The 19723-nt window shown below is 41.4% G+C and overlaps 1 protein-coding gene across 2 annotated transcripts in view; it reads left to right on the forward strand.

Moving 5' to 3' along the window:
• Positions 1-9061, forward strand: part of CDCA7 (cell division cycle associated 7) — a 10783-nt gene extending 1722 nt beyond the window's left edge. For both annotated transcript variants that reach the window (XM_014954092.1, XM_014954091.1), the window contains exons 2-10: positions 1051-1176; positions 1578-1688; positions 3178-3423; positions 3813-3890; positions 4610-4798; positions 5193-5333; positions 5691-5840; positions 6441-6577; positions 6892-9061. In XM_014954092.1, coding sequence (XP_014809578.1) covers positions 1111-1176; positions 1578-1688; positions 3178-3423; positions 3813-3890; positions 4610-4798; positions 5193-5333; positions 5691-5840; positions 6441-6577; positions 6892-6922 — 1149 coding nt within the window. In that variant the 5' untranslated portion in view covers positions 1051-1110 and the 3' untranslated portion in view covers positions 6923-9061. The remainder of the gene's footprint in view (positions 1-1050; positions 1177-1577; positions 1689-3177; positions 3424-3812; positions 3891-4609; positions 4799-5192; positions 5334-5690; positions 5841-6440; positions 6578-6891) is intronic.
• The last annotated feature ends 10662 nt before the right edge of the window (positions 9062-19723 follow it).

The following is a 19723-nucleotide window of genomic DNA, read 5'->3' on the forward strand; positions in this document are numbered from 1 at the left end:
CCGCGGGATGCGGGGGTGCGTGAGGGGGGGGAAGGCGGCTCTGCCTCAGCGGGAGGCGGGACAGCGGCCCGGGACTCCCCCGAGGGGCGAAGGGGTGGCGGTGGCGGGCCCGGGCACCCTGGGCTGGGCCTGCCGGTGCTGGCGGCCTCCGGCGGGGTGTCTCCGGCCGCGAGCTCCCTCAGCCGCGTCCAGAAACGGCCCCGTTGTGCCTGGGGCCGCGGCCGGGCCGGGCAGTTTGCCCTGTTCCTCCTCAGCACCGGTGAAGCCCGGGCAAGGCCCGGGGTGCGTCTGGGCCGGCCCGTCGGGGAGCGGCGAGCTGGGGGAGGCCGGGGTCTGCAGACTGCTGAGGCTCGTTGCCGGTCAAACCGTATTTGTGGAAGATGTGGCCCGGGCCGTGAGCCGGCGGTGATGGCTGAGCGCAGGGGTGCAGCGGGCTGGGCCCCGCCTCGCCCCGGGGAGGTGAAATGGGGCCTTGCCAGGAGGAAGTTTTGCGGGGGAAACGACAACCTGAAGGCCCGTCGAGAAAGGGAGCTCAGCCTGGGAGTAAAATTAGCAAAGCAGCAAGCTGCTGTGTCCAGAACAGTTGTTTCAAAGCTCCTCTTTTGTGCGGGTGTGATCCTGAGTCCCTTCCTTATTGGCTGGGGTGTATTTAGTGTTTGCCTCAAACTAACAGTCATTAATAAATCAAAGCAGATTTCTAGGTACTATTTGTGTATTTGTACTTTTCCCCAGCGTTGTTTATAATGAGCGGGGAAGGGTATGAAGGAAGGATATGTGTGTATTTCCCCCTTGGCTGTTTCCTTAAAACAAGTATTTCTAAGTACTGAACAAAACTCATCTATAACAATGATCAAGTGTCAGAGCAGAAACTACTCCCGTTCCTAACTTCAGGAATTACTTAAAAGCTGATGATAATTCTGTGACTTGTGTTCAAGACTGTTAAACATCCTAAAATGTTCAACCTCCTAAACTTCAAATTAAAGATGTTCTTAAAAGCTAGAGCTACAATGGGTCTCTTCTGCTAATGGTGTTGCCATTGTCCTTTTGCAGCGCCGAGGTTGTTCAGGAAGGAAAAGCTTAACAGCATTCCGAAATACAAAACTGATTCCCATGGAAACATCCTCATCCTCTGATGACAGTTGTGACAGTTTTGGTTCTGATAATTTTGCAAACACAGTAAGTATAGTACAAGAACAAACAAAACTGAATGTGCAATGCTAGTAAAGCTTGCAAAAGTGTAAAGCTAGTAAATGTTTTGTGCATGATTAAAACTGCTTGCTCTGCCTATGTTTTTGTGTAGTAGTTAGAAATCTATGCTATATGCTGTAATTTCATTTCACTCTTCGCTTGTGCTTCTAGGTGGTAATTGTTGGAAACAAATTAGCTATTTATTCTAGCCTTTGAAATGTCACCTAACCTAACATGCCTGATAATTTGCAACTGCAGTTCTGAAACCCCTTGTTAAATGCCTTAACTATTTTTTTTCTTTATTAAAAAAGCTATTTGCTTATACTGCAGTTATAAATGTGAATGATTTTCTGTACAATTTCAGTTAAAGAATATTTTATTCTTCATAGAAATGCAAGTTTAGGTCGGATATGACAGAAGAACTGGCAAAAATTTTTCACGAAGCCTCTGATGATGAATCCTTCTGTGGCTTTTCAGAAAATGAGATTCAAGATGCATTGGTAAGACAGCTGATTTTAGTTTGCAATTTTAAGTTTAAATTCTTAGACATTTTTAATTGAAAAATAACGACAGCTTTAGCTTGGAAGTCGAATGTTGTCAGGAAGAGGCATCATTTTATCTAATTTAATGTACAGGCTGAGTACCTGTAGTTTCTTTTTCTTTTTGTCTCTGTAAAAAGCCTCCAAACTCCCGAGCTTTGCAAGATGAGAATAAAATCTGCCATATGGTTTTTGAAATATAATACCCCCTCAAACTGTCCTTGCTGGATGTTACTCTTTAGACTCTAATACGAAATGTTATGGTAGCCTTTGGACTCCAGCACACCTGAGAAGAATTTCTGTGTGTACTGACATGCAACCAGACCTGCACTCTGACAGTGTAACAGGAACTGCTGTACTTCTTTAGCAATAGATAAATAGTGATAGGCAGTGAAATCCACCTTCCTGCTTTTCCTTGACATCGTGCAAGAGCAGTTTTGTTGCTTAAAAAGACCAACAGTTGGTATTTAGTAGAGAAGACAGAAGTGATACTATGTTTGGCATAAAATAGGTTTGTCGTAACTTCCAAACATGCTGAGGAATCACTAGAAAATAATAATGTCTGATTGGAGGAGGACGTGTCCACGTTAAATAGTACACAATAGTAAAGACAATAAGAAAGAGACAAAGCTGGAATAGATACGTAAGAAAAGGAATCAGTAACTACACATAATGGGCAACCAGAACCGCATACCTGGTTTGATAAAAATGTTGTGCAAATAGGGATTGTCATTTGAGATTGATGGTCTATGGATATGAAGCAGGAAGTCTGTTGTTACTTATGACCAAAATAAAGACTCTTGAGTCTAAACCTAAAAGTCATACCTTATCGCAAAATGGGCTTTTAACTAAAGAATTTAACTTCTGTCCTCGCAGAACCCTTCGTTCTTGCCAAGTTAAGTGAGGCATGGGAATTTAAATATAAGAAAATATTGGAATTTTATTCATAATTATTTCATTGACTGACTAGAAGTTTTCACTTTATATTGTTGATATTGTGAGATGGCTGTTCTCGACAGCTTACAAACTTGGTTTTGACCCTGTGCTGAGAACTGTGTAGTGGCTTTTTTTACAGCCAAATACAATATGTTGCAAAATTGAGCCCTTTAAAGACAATTCTCTATCTCACATTCATGCGCAAGCTGTCTTTGCTTTTAGACCTGCAAGTGGCAGCTGAGACTGCTGCAACCGAAACCAAGCTCCTTTTTCTCCTGTGTTGGGGCAATACAGTGTGCCTTTCCCTGAGAGTTTTTTATCCCTGCACCTCCCGCTCCTACTGCCCCCTTTTTCCCTCCACCCCCTTGAAATATACTAGAGCACCAGAGACTCAAATGTCTAGATTTTAGCCAGATAGGCTCTTTAACCACCCCAAACAAAATATTGCCGAACTGTATGTAATTGCAGAGCAATTCACTTGGATTTATATGCTTCCATTCTGGTTTGTTAACAGAAACTGGATTCAGAGGAGAATGATTCAAGTGCTGAAAGTGAGGCAGCTCAGAGAAGGCGGAAATACCCTATTCCTCTAAAAGTAGCCATGAAGTTTCCACCTCGAAGATCCGAGAGGGGGAAGCATGAGATAGAACCTCTTCCTGAAAAGCTGATGCCTGCTCCAGATTCAGACTCTGACTCTGAAGAAAAGGGTGCCATGTTTTTAGAAAAAAGAGCTTTAAACATAAAGGAAAACAAGGCCATGGCAAGTATCAGTGTCTCCCTGGGGGTTCCCCCTTCTTCTCCCTTGTTTCTTAGGGGACCTCTTTGTTGTTCAAATTACCTCTAATGGAAATTATGTGAATGCATTAAGAGGAATTTACGTTCCTAATATTTAAATCTGATATGTCCACTGGCATGTAAAAATTGATAGGCTGCAAGTCTCAAGGATAGGGCTTCACTGTATTAAGTTTGAGCACTTTCAAATTTTTTGCAGTCACTAGAACATAAATAAGGCATAAAAGTAAAAAGTTGAAGAGTGACTGCTTTTCCTATAAGTGATTGTACTTCTAGCCATTTGCCTTAATCTAATAGTCTGTAATAGCACATAAACACCCTTTTAAGGCTCTGCTTCCTTTTTCTTTCCCTTGTTAGCTTGCAAAGCTAATGGCTGAGTTGCAAAATGTTTCTGGTATCTTTGGTGGGAGAAAATCATTGCCAGCTGTCAGTCATGTAAGTATAAACTTACTATATTTGCCTTCAGATTTCTGAGAGTCAAATTCTGACATTACAAAACTAAAAAAACTTAATAAACGGTGTGAATCAAAGTCCAGGTCAAAATTTTGTTGGTTTCTAAAACAGGCATCCTCATTGTGCAGTTCTCTTTTGAATTTGCCACTGCATAATGCAGAGCAGGTTAATTCCTAAGTTAGGTGTCTCCTCAGGCCGATAAAACTAAAAAAGGCACTGTGTAAATATGTATTTATACAAAGGCTGGAGATAAGGAGGCAGCTCAGGCTTTGAAGCTCAACCCTGAATATTCTGTGAGTTTGGAGCCTTGAAGAAAACCTGACATTTGCCCTAACTAGGTAATTTAAGAAAGTTGGGTTGTGAATTGACTAATTTACTTGTTAGCTGTGTGAAGATGGGAACACCACCAGAAGCTGCAGCTCCTTGTAGACACAAGTTCTGCTGCTGCATGGGGGAATTACTGTATCTTACATCTGCATGCACACAAATGTGCTTTTGAGTATTTCTCCACAGCTAGCAGAATGCCCAAGGTGAATTTGCCTAAGATGCTTTTACCTTGCGTTTTCTGATTTGGGACGGGGGAGACCTCATTTTTGGGAAAGACAGAAGGAAGGCATGTCTTCTGGGGAAGAAATTCATATTAGGGACTGGAGCTGTCTGGGGTTTTCCCCATTTCATTAGGGGCTTTTAAACTTTACCAGGGACCAAAACGACTTCCAAGATGTTCATTGCCCAGAAGTGCTTTGAGGAGAAACCCAGACCGAAGTTCTCGGCCTCACACCAGATCCAGGTCCCTGATTGAAGGTCCTCCTACTCCTTTGCCAGAAGAAGAGGAGGATGATCGGTACATCTTAGTGAGAAGAAGAAAGATATCTGATGAGTTCCTGGAGGTATGTTGAGGATCTAGTTGTCCTGTTGCAGGTTGGTCATGAAGGTGGTTTTGCATCCTGTCAAGAAAATAGAAACTCATACAGAGTTGATCAAGATTATGAGTCGTCTGTGGCCTGGGAAGAAGTACAGAAAATAGAATATTTGTATGTGTTCTCCATTTCCCCCTGCCTTATCCTTGAAAAATCACTTCCTCTTGCACCAGGAATTCAGCGAGATCCAGGAGCATTTCTGCACCTTGAAGGTGACAGATCATTTGTCTTTGCAGAGATCTGTATCTCTTGTTTAAATATACGTTGGGTATTTGAGACGTTGGCATTGCTTTGAAGATCCCTACCTTGTTTGTGTAGTTTTTGCTGAAACTATTACTAAAAGTATTGTGTCTTCATTATTCAGCATGAAGCCCAAACTCCCAGGAGGGGTCACCGTGGTGCCATGGCTTTTCCACACGTTGTACGCCCAGTCGAGGAGATAACAGCGGAAGAGCTGAATAATATTTGTGGATCTGTAAGAGATAAAGTGTATAACAGGGCCATGGTAGGTATATTCCAAGTTTGTGAAATGTGTACTTTGTGAAGTCATGTTATTGTTATTCCCTGCTTGTGGTTTAACATCAAATAGAGCAGACTCCCTCTCACTGAGAGGAAGGATGTGATTTTTGGGAGAAGTATGCCTGAGATTTTGAGACATCATCTCTTATCTTTCCCCGAATTTATGGAATAGTCTTTACCAAGCCAGTTAGCTTGCTTTCACCCTGGAACAACTGTAATACTTAGCTGATACTAGATGAGGAAGGCGATTAATGGACACTGCAGATACAATCTTAAAACAGTCTTGCTAACTAAAGAGCCTTTTGAATGTCTGGTCTCCTACATTACTTTCCCTGTGTTCTAGGGATCCACCTGTCATCAGTGTCGCCAAAAAACCCTAGACACCAAGACAAATTGTCGTAACCCTGATTGTGTGGGAGTGCGGGGGCAGTTCTGTGGGCCGTGCCTCCGCAACAGGTATGGGGAAGATGTCAGAACGGCGTTGCTGGATCCGGTAAGACAACTCTGAATATTGCTTTTATTGTGCTTAACTTGGGCTTAACTTGGGCAGAGAGGTGCATTGGTTACTCATAGCAAAAGAGTTTTAGTAGGGGAGCTGCTTACACTGCTGTAGGACGTAATGCAAGTCCTGGTTTGATTCAAACTGAATCACAGAACCTTGTGTAGTGTACAGCTCCCTGTAGTTACTACTTCTCTAGCTTTATTTGCAAGATTAAACTATGAGAGCAGAACAGCTGCCAAAATATTCCTGTATTTGAGCATCAGAATAGTATTCTCTTTTGCCTTGCATTGGTGCTTAATGTCCTATGGAAAGGAACTGTATTGTGGACAGAGTGCTGCTGCTGTGGGCTGTGGAAGCGGTGCAGGAGTTGAGCAGAATGGAATGGTTCCCGTGGTTATGTGCAAGACAGGCAAATGGTTTAATCCCTTACAGAATAATTTGTACTCTTGTACTGGTTTAGACAACTTCTGCAGCACTGATGTTTGCTGCAGAACTCGGTGTGAAGCACAGACCTCTTTTAAGTTGCAGGTGTGAATCGTGCCTGGCATTCCAGTTCAGTTAAAAAGGCTTGTTTTCTTGTCTTTTGTCTAGACCTGGAGGTGCCCACCATGTCGTGGAATCTGCAACTGTAGCTTCTGCAGACAGAGAGATGGCCGATGTGCTACAGGTGTCCTGGTCTATCTGGCCAAGTACCATGGCTATGACAATGTCCATGCCTACTTGAAAAGGTAAGTGTGCTGTTGTGTCAGTGGCGTGGCTTTGCTGTAGGCAGATAAGCAGCTCAAAGCTAAGAGACGGGAGCTTTCCACATGCCAGTTTGTCAGGTAAATCTCAGGATCAGTCCATGTTGCCTTCAGAATCAGAGATTTTGCCATATGATTTTTTTGACATGTTGGTTCTTACCCAAAACAAGTGGCATATCCACTTTATCTTTGGCTCTCAACTTCAGCTGTGTTTAGTTGTCAGGGCTTCTACTAATTTGTCTAAAGTTTCCAAACATCGTTTTGCTACAAGCTAACTCATGTTTCTACTTGTCTTTCAGTCTGAAACAAGAACTTGGAATGGAAGACTGAAGCTGTGACTGCCTTGGAATTACATACTCTTTCACCAATGTAATATTGCCTACAGTGAATTGTCTAATGAAATGAGATTACAAAGCCAGTGCCTTCCTTCTCTCCCCTTTTGGGTAAAAAAGGATAAAGAACTTTCACTTATCTCAGTGCAAATCATACTTGGGAAAACTGTTTAATGAAGGTCTTTGCCTACAGATCATTGTTTTCTTTTTAAACGACTTTGCAAATCACATAGCATCAGTCCTTGCTTTCATGCCAATAATTTTTTTTTTTCTTTCCTGAAAGGAGATGGGGCTTTAAGTCATTAGAGTTTTATTCATGCAGTGATCTGTGCTGCAGGTTTATTTATCCTTTGAAGTTGATCACAAAAAGATTCAGATGTTCTGAAAATTCAAGGCACTGTTCCCCACAGAACCAAGCGGGGAAAGGTGTGTGCTTAACTCCAGGCCAACTTCTGCTGTAATAAGACTCTTACTGAACATAAATGATGAATTAGAGGCTAAGAATTCTCTAAAAAAAACAACACATTCTTAAGTTCAAAAAGGAAGCCCTAAAAGTTGCAGCCGAGCAGTCTCCAAGCACTAATATTTGGTTTTATAGAGTACTCAAAGTGCGCATTGGCCGTTTTAAGGGAGATTCTCCAAGTGACTTAAAAATTGCAGCAGAAGTAGTTGGGGGTGGCACTTAGTATTTTTGTCAGATGAGAGGAGGCACCAGCATTAGCCACTGGTGATGCCACTGATGTGAAGGTACTGGCATATATTGTAGAGTGACTGCTCTGTCTAGGACAGAATGATGGACCATTTGTAAATTACTGGGTTTGTGGTTTCCCTTCTTCCTGCTTTTGCTGCAACTGCAGAACTGCTTCTTTGCAGAATCAACACTGGTCCTGGGGAAGTGGGATGCCTCCAGACCAGGGCTTGATTAAGTAGAGGGGTAGTGGTTCGTGTGGCTATTGGCCAACTACAAGTGGATGAAAGATGGTAACTTCCTGAATTTGGTTATCAAGAAAAAAGGCAATGACTGTCACTGGAATCAAAAGCCTGAATTTTTTTACTTCTGAAAAAAATTAAAAAGCAAGGACTTTCTAAGCCACAGTCCAGCTTAAAATCAGTTATTCTTCCAGTTGCGTGAAGCAGCATAAATGTAAATAGATAATGTTCTCAAGAGACACCCTGGTTGTAGTAAAAGATGAGGAAGAACGATTGCCTCATCAGAAAGGCTTTCAAAAATAAATAAAAAGGGAGATGTAATGGGTTGCGTGCAAGTTGTGAGCACTTAACAAATGTGGTTAGTGCTGCGGTCTCCTCCTTAACTGTCCAGCTGTATTTCTCTATCTGGCTCTGCATGACTGTAGAAGGATATTGCTCATGATGTTGTAAATGAAGCATGAATGCTGCAAAAATGGAGCTGAAGAATTCTAATGTGCTGTGTGTGGATGGGGTCTTTTGTACTCAGTGCCGTAGGAAAGAAGGTGCTGTGAGAATTGCATCCGGAGAAGCGAACCACAAAGTGTATAAATGCACTTAGTTTGGTTATGGAAACTGCTGTATAGGCTTTGGATGAGGATTAGAATGCGATGTTATAAATAATGTACAGTTGAATAGTAGAAGAATCAACTTGCTTTTATTGAGCACCGGTATTTTATCAACTTCTCTGCTTGCCCAGTATTTGCACTGTGTGTATACATAATGATCCACAGTTTATACCTTTCTGGGAATTACATCAGTGTGTGGGAGGGGAGGAGAGAGGAATCTAGAAACAAAAGATATTTATGTCTCAGACTTGCAGTTCTGTTTCATAAATAATTTGTCTTACTGAAAATCTCCTGTCCTCTCTTTGTGTGTTTCTATGGTGTGAATAGCTGTGCAATCTGAGGTGGTAAGCGTTCTACCCTCTAGGTACATTTCATGAAGAAGGAACTCTAAAAATACATGTTCTGACAGAGAAGACTGATTTTTAATTTTTTTTTTTCTTTTCGATTTGCTGGGCTTGCCTTCTGATTGCTAGAGTGTGAAAGGACTGTTGTAACAGCAAACCCTTGCGTCATATCGCGGAGACTGCTGTATTAAGATTTACTCAGATCTACGATGTTCTGTACAAAGTTTTTTATTTTGAAAATAAAAAAATTCTGGGTTAGAATTTTTGCCTCTTAACTGTTTTTAAAAAGCCCATTATAGTGGTGCTTAGACTTTACCACCTTTCAGGTCGACTTTTGTTGTGAAGTAAAGGAGTCGGTTTCTCCCTGGGGGAGCAGTGGGGCTCAGATGTCTTTTTCTCCCGAGCTGTGTGTCCCTGAACCAGGCTTGCCCTGATGTTTGTGCTGCTTCCATGAAGTTGCTTGGTACTGGCTGACTAACTTGTGATGGTAGAAGTATATAGGTGCTGACTTCAGGCTAGATAGACTATAAGCACACGTGCTATGTGCTTACCCTTCTGCGTTTTTTTGGTTTTTTTTTAAAGTAGATGTTTACATCCTGAGCTGAGAAGGATGAGGAGGATATTATCATTTCAGACAAATTTGAGTACCTGCTGTTATATATATTTTTAAGTTGGGAGTTTTGTGCTGGAGCAGAGAATTACCTGGGGGGTCTGATCTGGGGACAGCCTGAACCGTGCTGAAGGCTGTTTCTGCCACTTGGGCTGCTTGCTTTTGTGTCAGCATGGCTGGGTTGGGGGAGAGGAGTTAGCTGAGACTGTGGCAGAGGAGTACACAAAGCCAACCTGTAGCGAGAAAGGAAAGGGGAAAGAAGTGACCAAGCAGAGTGACTGAGCTCTCCTCGGATGTGCTCTGCTGCTGGTAGAATCCTCAGGTCGTTACTCTCCACTAAGAGCTTTATGTAGATACATTACCTTTTGTCACAGAGAATAAATTTGCATGTAATTGTGTAGTATGTTAGTGCACAGTTTACATGGCGATTTTGAGGTGTCGCAATACGCCTTTTTCCCCACGCCTCTGTACCACAGTTACTTAAGTACTGTTGATATTAACTTTACAAATAGTTAAAGAGTTCACGGTTTATATCTGTGTCGTGGTTTGGGCTGTATTGGCCACTAAACAAAATAGCATTGAAGTGGTGCTTCACAGGCTGTCGTTCCTTAACCAGTTACACCAGTGTAGGGAGCTGCAATGGAACTTTTAAAAACAGGCGTTAGTTTTGGAAATTACCCCCCTCTCCCTTCCTAACCTCGTGGGCTAATATACCTTTTTTGTTGTGTGCCAGAAACCTAAAACGTATTTTGAAGAGAAAAGCAAAGAGATAACAAAGCATCAGCATCATTTGCGTGGGTAGGCTAATGGGATCGAAAAGGGCAAAATGGTTGCATCTAGTGGAAGAGTGGGTTTCAGTGTGGGGGAATGTAGCTGACATGGAAACGTTAGCTGTTCTATACAATGTGCATCCGAAACATTTGGCAAGAGAGTCACCCACTGACCTCTGCTGGCATAAACCAGTTTGTTCTCTTGCGGCTTTTTGCAAGTGCAGCTCTTGCATGGCTAATGGCATAAGCTACTGTGGAGATTTTGGAAACACTGCCTGCTGTTCTTCCATGTTCTTGGCTTCACAACTGAAACAAAGTGAGTGAAATGATACACTTTTCTCTGTCAAGTATAGGCTGGGCGGTCTATGGGGTCCTAAACACCAGCACCCACATACTGCTGGGCTGTGTCATAAGCTGTGTCATAGTCCCACGTGAGTGTATGGCCTCCAAACGTTAGGGGAGGACAGCATCACACTTTCATGCTTGGATCTCACCCTTCCTCCAAATTATAAGCCTGGGACTCCTAGATGGGTGTCAGAAAAACTACAAACCCTTTGGGCTAAGGGTGGCAGATGGGAGGGGAATTGTATGTTTGAACCCAAAAATATAATGATCTGCGCTAGTGGTAGGGGTCCCGAAAATGGGAGGTGAGGGGGGAATTAGGAATCTTACTGTGACTGATACTTATGAGAAGTTGTGGATGTTGAGTTTTTATGAACGTCTGGAGCATAGAGCTTCAGTCATACTAAACAAGATCTGCTTGCTGCTGTTTGGTACAGGCTTTCTTCCAGCTAGAATTGATCCAGGTCTGGTTGCAAGGATGCAAGACAGTTCTGTTCCATGAAAAAAATGAACCAGAAGTCATGGTACGGTCATGATGGGGTAAGAAAGCATTGTGTCTGTCTCTTTTATTAGTAGCACTGTAGTGGTAATTGTGCTGATCACTTGAACTAGAAAAAAAATCAGTTGTTCTGTAGATCCTGCTGTGTTGAGCCCTGCTCACGCAATCTTTGCCCTGGAATACGTCAGCAGGTAAAACTTACATCTACTCCTGAAAATGGAAACAAAACTTTACTGAAATTATAGATTTGTGTTTGGGCTCAAGTTAGCTTTACATCCCTACCTGTCTGTTAATAGCATTGCAGACAGGAGGATGAAATTGTGTGCTCGGTTGTGTCAAGGGGTGTAAGTAGCAGAAGCCTCTGGCAAGCATCCTCATTTTCTTTTAATCACATGCACAGTAACACAGTAATCCTACCAGCACTCCTTCTTTTGGCCTTGCTTTACCTCCTTTTAGCTTGAATGTCCGTGTAAAAGTGGTATGTTTGTGAATTGCTGCAGAAACTGGGCATTCACAATTGACTGCCACCAGGGCTGAGGGCGAGAGGGCTCCCACAAATATAAAAATTTGTATTGTTCATGTTTTCAGAGAATTAGCAGTTATATCTCCTCTCTGAATATCCAAACAGAGTCCTGTTTGAAAATAAAACTACTGGAAAGACTATGCTGAAAATTTAAACATTTTAGACTTCAGACATATTTAAACATTTTCTATTTTATTATATAGCTGAGGTAAAACACAGTTCAATCAGCGTCAACCATTTTGTTTAATACCTTGGAGATTCACCGTCTTTAGATGTGCTCTAAAGTTCCAGATCTAGAGGCTTAGCAATGTTACTACTCAAATGTGAACGAGCATAGGCACTCTTATCTTACATCATTCTCTTATATTGCTTATTAGCAGAATTTAGCAGTAGGAAGGATCCTATTTCTTAGTGCTTTTGTGGTATGGGTTTTTTGTTGTTGGGTGTAGGGGGGAGTTGGTTTCGGTTTTGGGTATTTCTTTTTGAGGCTAGTTGTAATGTGAATACAAGTGATAACAGTGAATCATCAGGAAAAAAAACCCTTTGGAAATAAGCCAGAGTCAAATTCTTTTCTCGTGCTCTGTTCAATCTGCTTCCTCTTTAAAAGAAAACTTTCACATTAGCAGAAAAATAAATGCTTAGCCAGAGTTCTTTTTGTGTCCCTTTCAGCAGGGAGAAGGGGATGAGTGTGCCGAGCTCAATGCCCATGCTGGCTTCCTCCTGCCGTGGAGAGTTAACACTCTAAAAGCTTTTTCTTCCCCCTTTATTTCTGTTTCCATTTAATTCTTATGAAAAAGTTGCGATGTTACAATTTTGGTATTGGAAACCAAGCACAGAGTTCTGTTGTGAGGAACTGAACTGCTTTGATATAATCCCAGTTTTCTCTCGGAGAAGTAACTTCTAGTTTTTAAATGGTTGCTGTGGCTGGAAAACAGCATCTGCACTACAAAGCTCTGAAGTACCTCCAGTAAATAAAAATATACCAGTGTATATGGTATCTGTGTGCCAATTACAGCATACAGATACGGTGTTCTGGCAAAGCCTTCTGGTGTGATCTTAAACGAGTCACTTTTTCTGCAGGTGTAAGACCAAAACCCCATTCACCCACATAGCTAAAGCTTGCTTTAGAAAAAATTAACAACTGAATGTTCTTAACATGATTACAATTAATTTTCATCAAGACACGCAGACTTACCCACAGCAAGGAATAATGTTTGTTTGGGTTTTTTTTTTTTATGTGTGCCATCTAAGCAGAGAGTGGAAATACACACCCTTCCTGCTTGCAAGCAGTTAGTCTATTTCTTAGACATACTTGTTATTAAGTATGTTCTGCATTAGAGATGAAACAAAGGAGTTGGAGTATTGCACTCTATTTGGTACCATTTTTTCTTTCTTCCCACCTGTTTTTCCAGTTTCCAAAAGCCCATGTCTAGCATCTGAGTTATTTCCAGTTCTGAGGAAAAATTATGGATGAGATGAACAGTTTGGTTGATACCAGGCTCAGCTAACTTGCTAACTAAGCCTGACTGCTGAAATCTAGCTTCTGTTTTTCCCTGTATAGATATTGTGTTATACTTCTAACATGGTGGGATCCACAAGGAGGTATAATTCCTGCCAGATCTTAGGTTTCTCTGCTGTCTAGTGAAACAGCCAGCCTCACTGGAGTGCCCTTGCTCCTCCTGGTACACCAGGGCTTGCTGTACAATATGTAACAAGACATAGATTTTTGTAAAAAGGATTCTCAGAAGTCCCTATGATAAATGGCTTAGTTTGTGCAAAACACCCAACTCCCTGCAGTTAAAACCACCTAAACCTCTTTCTGCCTCAATTTCTGAGCAACGTTCTCTTGGTGTTTGCCTGGCACCTAAACCATGTTGACTTCATCCCTTAGAAAATAAAGTCAGTGGAGCAGAAGAGAGGTACTGGAGGTGTCAGACAACAGTACTGCAGGACACTGTTACCTGTAGTTGTACTGAGCTCTGTAGTGCTGTGCTTAGTGTGTTTCTGGGACGTGGAGCACCAAAAATACAAAGGAGGAAGAGAAGCTGTCCTGTAGTTGCTCTTTGTGCAAGGATCATTCAGCGAGAGCCACCAAATCCCACCAGTAGTGAGATTAGGGAGGTGATGCTTTGTTCAGCATCCTATCTGGAAGCACAGATATTCCTCAGCCAGTGTTGGTGAGACTGAGGTTCCTCCACATCTGCCATAGCAGAAACTCATGTACTGAAGGGACTTTACAAGAGCAAATGCTAAGTCTCATGAAATACTATGATGCTATGGAATGAAGCAGCAGCTAAAGTGGATCTAGTCCTATGGTCCTTTGTGGAGTTAATTGCCTACTGTTTAATTGGAGGTAATGTGTAAGGGGGAGAAGTTGTGTGTTGGTGAAAGTCAGAGAGGCTGTTCTGATGACACAGTGACAAATCAGTAACTGCACTGTACCCGTTCCAGTGAAATTCAGTGGAGGCCAGTTTGGTCATAGCAAGGAAGACAGACTGGGAGACATTGAGCTAACAACACCAAGACTCCCCAGGTTTCCTTAAATTAAACAGCCAAGGGAGAAAATGCAGCTCATTCAAAAAAATGTCCATTAAATGGGAAAAAATCCTTTCAGGTCTATGAATTGCCCTCACTGACCCTGGGTTTACCCACACACCTTTTAATCTTGCCGTGAATGAAAGACTTGCTGAAACAAAAATCCTGATGGCACAGGCCAGCAGTGCTATTTGTTGATGTAGATAAATTTACTTAAAAATTATTGAAGTAGTGCTTGAGCTATGGAATTGGATCTATCTAATGTGGTACCTTATAGCTGGAGTGCAGAAAACATTCTTAGATGACAGAAATGTCAAGGGTTTTCTCCTGATGCTGAGCTCCTCTGATGTATATCCCAAGACATTGCTGATGCATGCCTTTGTTACAGTTCACAGAGGTTTTTATGCTAAAGTCTGCAATTGCTTAAAAAGGTGTAGATGATGCTGGAAAGTAAATATAATTTGCAGCCTCCGTTTGAACTATAGGTTCACGTTCAGCATATTTTATTCTATTTTTTTCTTAAACCTGTAAGAAGAATGTTTCATTTGATCAATTGATGCTTTGTTGGGTCCTGCTAATACATCCTAAATTTTTTGGTATCGTTGACTGACAAATTAGAGACACCGGACTGAAGCAGGCGGCTTTCTTGAGGGCTGGGAGAGAGACTCACATTGGAGCACTCCTCCTTGACCTCCAGACAAACCATTTATCTTCTCTAATGTACATTATTTTACTTTTTTGCAACAGATACCCCAATTTCTGTTTTGCCATCTGCTCCATGGCAATTGACACTTCAGAGGGCTGGCTATTTATTACCTACTAGCCATGGATAGGAATACAGTAAATTCTTTACAAAATAAAAATCAATACTCAACTGACATACTGCGTATTGAAGAAAATAATTGTTTATGGCACTCAGCTTAAGCTGTTCTGGTAATCACGTTGAAAAATACAATATTTATTCATTAGATCAAATTTAATGAGGCCTCCTGGCAGTAATTATAAAAATTACTGTAGCAGTAAATTACTAATGAGTTGTGATGTGCTTCCTACCTGTGAGGAAGGACTGGGGGTTGAAAAACCTGATATCCAGACAACACTAGGGAGGGTGAGATCTTGAGGCTAGGAGTCAAGCTCACAGCAGCGCGGAAGTTGTTCACTGCACCTGAATGGTAAAAGAAAAAAAAAAAATTTAAAAAAAAAAAAAAAAAGGAAAGAATAAATAGTAAGGAAACTCATAATCATGTGTTTCACTTTAAATGAGGCCTCCTGGCAGTAATTATAAAAATTACTGTAGCAGTAAATTACTAATGAGTTGTGATGTGCTTCCTACCTGTGAGGAAGGACTGGGGGTTGAAAAACCTGATATCCAGACAACACTAGGGAGGGTGAGATCTTGAGGCTAGGAGTCAAGCTCACAGCAGCGCGGAAGTTGTTCACTGCACCTGAATGGTAAAAGAAAAAAAAAAAATTTAAAAAAAAAAAAAAAAAGGAAAGAAAAAATAGCAAGGAAACTCATAATCAGGAGTTTCACTTTAAATAGACTCTCAGTTCATTTCCAAACTAACACGTATAGGCAAGGGAACAATGTTATCGATGGGAGGACGAGACTTCTTTGCTGTGTGTGCATCGTCTTGTCTACAAAAGCAGCTGAGGTGACCTAATTTACTGCAGCAGATCTTAGGCTAGGAACAACTTCTTGCTTTCTAGTTGTTATAAAGTTTCATGCAAAACACAGCATAGAGGACAATGTTTTCCTAGTGCCCTTAAATCTTCAGAACAGTCACCTAAGACGTGGAGCTAAGACAAAGGTTGAAAACCCCCACCAGCTCGCTTTGATGCAGGGAGTTTGACCCGGATTTCTTTCTTCTTCTGAGACAAAGCTTTAAGGAATGCAGAGGCTTTTGGTAGCAAATGGTACACAGTATGAATAACACCAAGGCATAAAGGTGAAAAAATGGTGCCACTTCTATCAAAAGTCCAGGTTTCTGCTGAGTACAGGGTGTTGCTGCGGTAGCAGAGGCTGGCTAGAGAGAGAGGTTCTACTGCATGCTAAAATTAATGCAGAAGTGAATTGGCATATAATTATGTTTCTTTCTGTAGCTTGCAAAGATGTCATAGATTTGACAGGTGGCCTTTGGTATTGTGAAACAGTGAATAGTCTGGCTTTTAGCAAATATTTGCTCAAAAGATTGATCCTGGGTTCAAACATCAAATAGAAAATGGCTGTGAATTTTAATCTCTCGCAGCACAGAACTGCTCTTAAATATACTGTTGAGACTTGAAAAGAAATGGGAAGCCCAGCACAATTCTCCTTATGCTGGTGTGTTGCACTAAAAGGTACCACTGGTCACCAATACTTCCACACGCTCATACGTGTTGTGAAACCAAAGGGGAGAGAAATGTGTCCGTTCACCCTTCCAAACCCCTTGAAAGGAGCAGAAACATAGGTCCTTTACACAGAACCTACTTCTGTGCAAAGATGCTGTGCAGAGAAGCTGACTTTGGTGGAGCTATGTGTTTCTTAAGCTGAAAAAGCCCCTAAGAGTCAAGCATTGCAGCACTGAGCCCAGGGCCCTCTGTGCCTTTAGCCTCGTGCCTACATAAATGTATACACTAAAAAATAGAAACAGTTGGGTCTTACAAAACCTTGGGCGTGCTAATAAATGAACAGCAACAGGTCAGAATGCAGCAGGACTATTTTGCAGTTTCCTTAGTTTCAAGAGAAAGGGTACACCTTTGCGTGTACCCCTCTAAAAAGCAGTGGTTTGCAGTGATTTAGCTAATTCACATTACCTAGCTACTTGTTATAAGGCAAGAAGAGCTTTTGCCATGATGCAATTGCAAAAAGACCAGAAATTACCCTTATCTAACTTCATTGCTACAAAATCCACAGAGTTTGTGCTGTCACATCACCATGAGAGAGGTAATGCAGTCACACTGCAGAGAAAAAACATCAATTTTTGGCTGTGAAGATGATATCTCGGCTGCTCAAGTGCTGGGTTCTTTTCCTAGTGCTGGCACGCATTTCCTCAGTGACCTTAGGAAATTCAGTCTCTCCCGGTTTCCCTTTTTAAAGCATGGAAATCCTCTCAAGGCTTTCCCTTGCAGTCTGGTCCTGTCTGGAAGAGAAAATAAGTGTGGGTTTTTTATTATTAGCTAAACTGAATTTGGCAATGGACAGATGTTCACTTTGCATACAGCTGTGCTGGCTGAAGATCCATTTTTCTGTGTTTCTGGAGCTGTTGTGTGGCTAAATTAACACTGATAGAAAATTCTGTGGTCTTCAGATAGAAAATACTTTAGAAATAGGAGTTATTGTGGGTTGGATTTCAGAACTGCTGTCAGCCACAGCTGAAATCAGTGGAAGCTGTGGGCTGAAAAAGCTGGAGCCCTGAACTACAATAGTTTACATGGATGTAGAATTATTTCATGATTGGGACAGGAATTTGGACCAATCTACAGTAAAAGCTCTCTGGTAAATAGAAAAGGTAGACTTGGTTGAATGATCTTTTTGCTTGGGTTTGTTTTTTGTTTTTTTGTGGTGGTGTTTTTTTTTTGTTTTGGTTTGGTTTTTTGTTGTTGTTGGTTTTGTTTGTGTTTTTTTTTTTTTTTGGTGGTGTTTTTTTTTGTTTTGGTTTGGTTTTTTGTTGTTGTTGGTTTTGTTTGTGTTTTTTTTTTTAAACTGCAGCATGCAGGTCTGAGGACTTGTGCCCAGAAGGCTACAAGCTTTCACCACAAACTGGCTGACTATTGTCTCCTGATGCAAAATAGGTTTCCAGTTAGTAGTGTGAATTCTTATGGAATCTTACAGTGGCAAAACGGGAGCAATTTACCTAATGCTTCTTCTTCTATACCTATGAAATTAATTTAATGTGTGCGTGGGGGGGGACACTGTGGAACTAAACCTAAAAACTAAATAATAATGATGACGCTTTTAAGAGAGAATGTCTCACAATCTGACATAAGTAGTAAGATTGTTGCTGTGCACTATTACTATAATTAAATTACATTATGCTATTGCATTAAACTAATCCGTCAGTAATACTGTACTTAGCAGTAAGATTTTGTCACATAAACATTATGAGCCTTTAAACTTCTGCATTTTGTCTTGAAAAATGCAGGGAAAATACAGAAATTGGAGCAGCAGAATGTAACATGAAAAGCGATAGCAGTGGAAAAAGGCCAGCTGGTTCAACATGCCAGTCCTTTTAAAGCAGGTAAGTTAAGAGTGTTAGAATACATTTACCAAAAGGGTGGAACATGAGATGTATGCGTGAGATGCCTGCTATTACTTTGAAAATATTAGGTACTGATCTAAAAATTCCCTTTTTAGTATTTTCCTGGACCTCAGAAAATAGAAGGTTAAATCAGAAGCTGCTGAGGGTAAGCTGTTGAGAAAAAACATGCAAATAATAACCAAAATGAAGCTGCAATCTTTTCTCTGAACAGAGGCAGAAAAAGAAGGAGGCTACAGATCACTTTAGACTATGAAACAGGGCAGCTGATCAGAGGGATGCAGCCTTTAGAGCAATGTTAGCTCTTGCAGACCCAGGAAGCAGAATAATATTTTTCAGACCGAAGACTTCGCTCCCATCGTAACAGATCAAACCATCGCTCAGACCAGCAGATCCCATCCTCCCTCAGCCTGGTAAGCTGCTGTACATTTATTCTGGTGCTAGATCATTTCCAAAAGGGTTACTGGAGCTTTCGTCCACATCCCATTGACAGCTATCCCTTATCACCTTTGCAAAATACAGACTGTCTTAATTGCTCCTTTTTGTTATTATGCTCAAAAAATTACTTGGATTTTAGCAAAAATGATCAAGGAAAATAACAAGCAGATTTCTGTCCCTTTGCATCCATAGATAGCACACAAACACCCCCTGTAAACTTAGTGAGTGCCACAGTGCTGTGGCTGGAACTACAGCATTTTCTGTACTTCTTATATTTGCCTCTGCCTTTAAGTGTTCACTGAGCCACCTTGGTCTGCAGTCCTTGTGATCTAATTGTGCACGCAATGTGCCGGGACGGCCGTGCTATTCATTAAGGATTCAGAATGTATACAGGGGTCCTCGTCTAGCTCCTGGGGGTACGAATAGGGTGAAAACATTATGAGACTTTATTAAGTCTTATAAGACTGCCACCCCTTGCCTCTGGCAGCCTCAGGAGTGGGAATTAGCCTTTACAGGGAGGTTATCATCCATAATGCATATTTATGCTGTGTCCATCGTGTATAAGAATGCTCTCAGTAAAACTTAGGCTAGGCTATAATAATACTTTGCACTTCTTTGTTGCCTTTCATCCGAGGATTTCATTGTGCCTTTAAAAGCTTTCATTAACTAAAATTCACAACCCTGTTGTGCAGTAACTGTGCATTAACACCTCCACCATATGCAAAATACAGTTCAGAGAAGCAAGGGCTGGTGTAAGTGGTTTAAAAAACTGGAAAGAATGGGGGGAAAAAAAAACCTCTGGAATTGATTATTCCCACATTTATGTGCTAGCCCTCTGTTTTCTACCTAAAATATCTTAGACTTGGATTGATGCTCTGACTGCACTTTGCTGCATTTTTAGAAGCTGATGTGTGTCAAATTTAGCATTTTTTCAAAATTCTCAAGACGTTCATTTCCAGGTTCAT

This window comes from Calidris pugnax, unplaced genomic scaffold (genome assembly GCF_001431845.1).
Source record: "Calidris pugnax isolate Ruff unplaced genomic scaffold, ASM143184v1 scaffold103, whole genome shotgun sequence".
In the NCBI taxonomy this organism is placed as follows: Eukaryota; Metazoa; Chordata; class Aves; order Charadriiformes; family Scolopacidae; genus Calidris; species Calidris pugnax.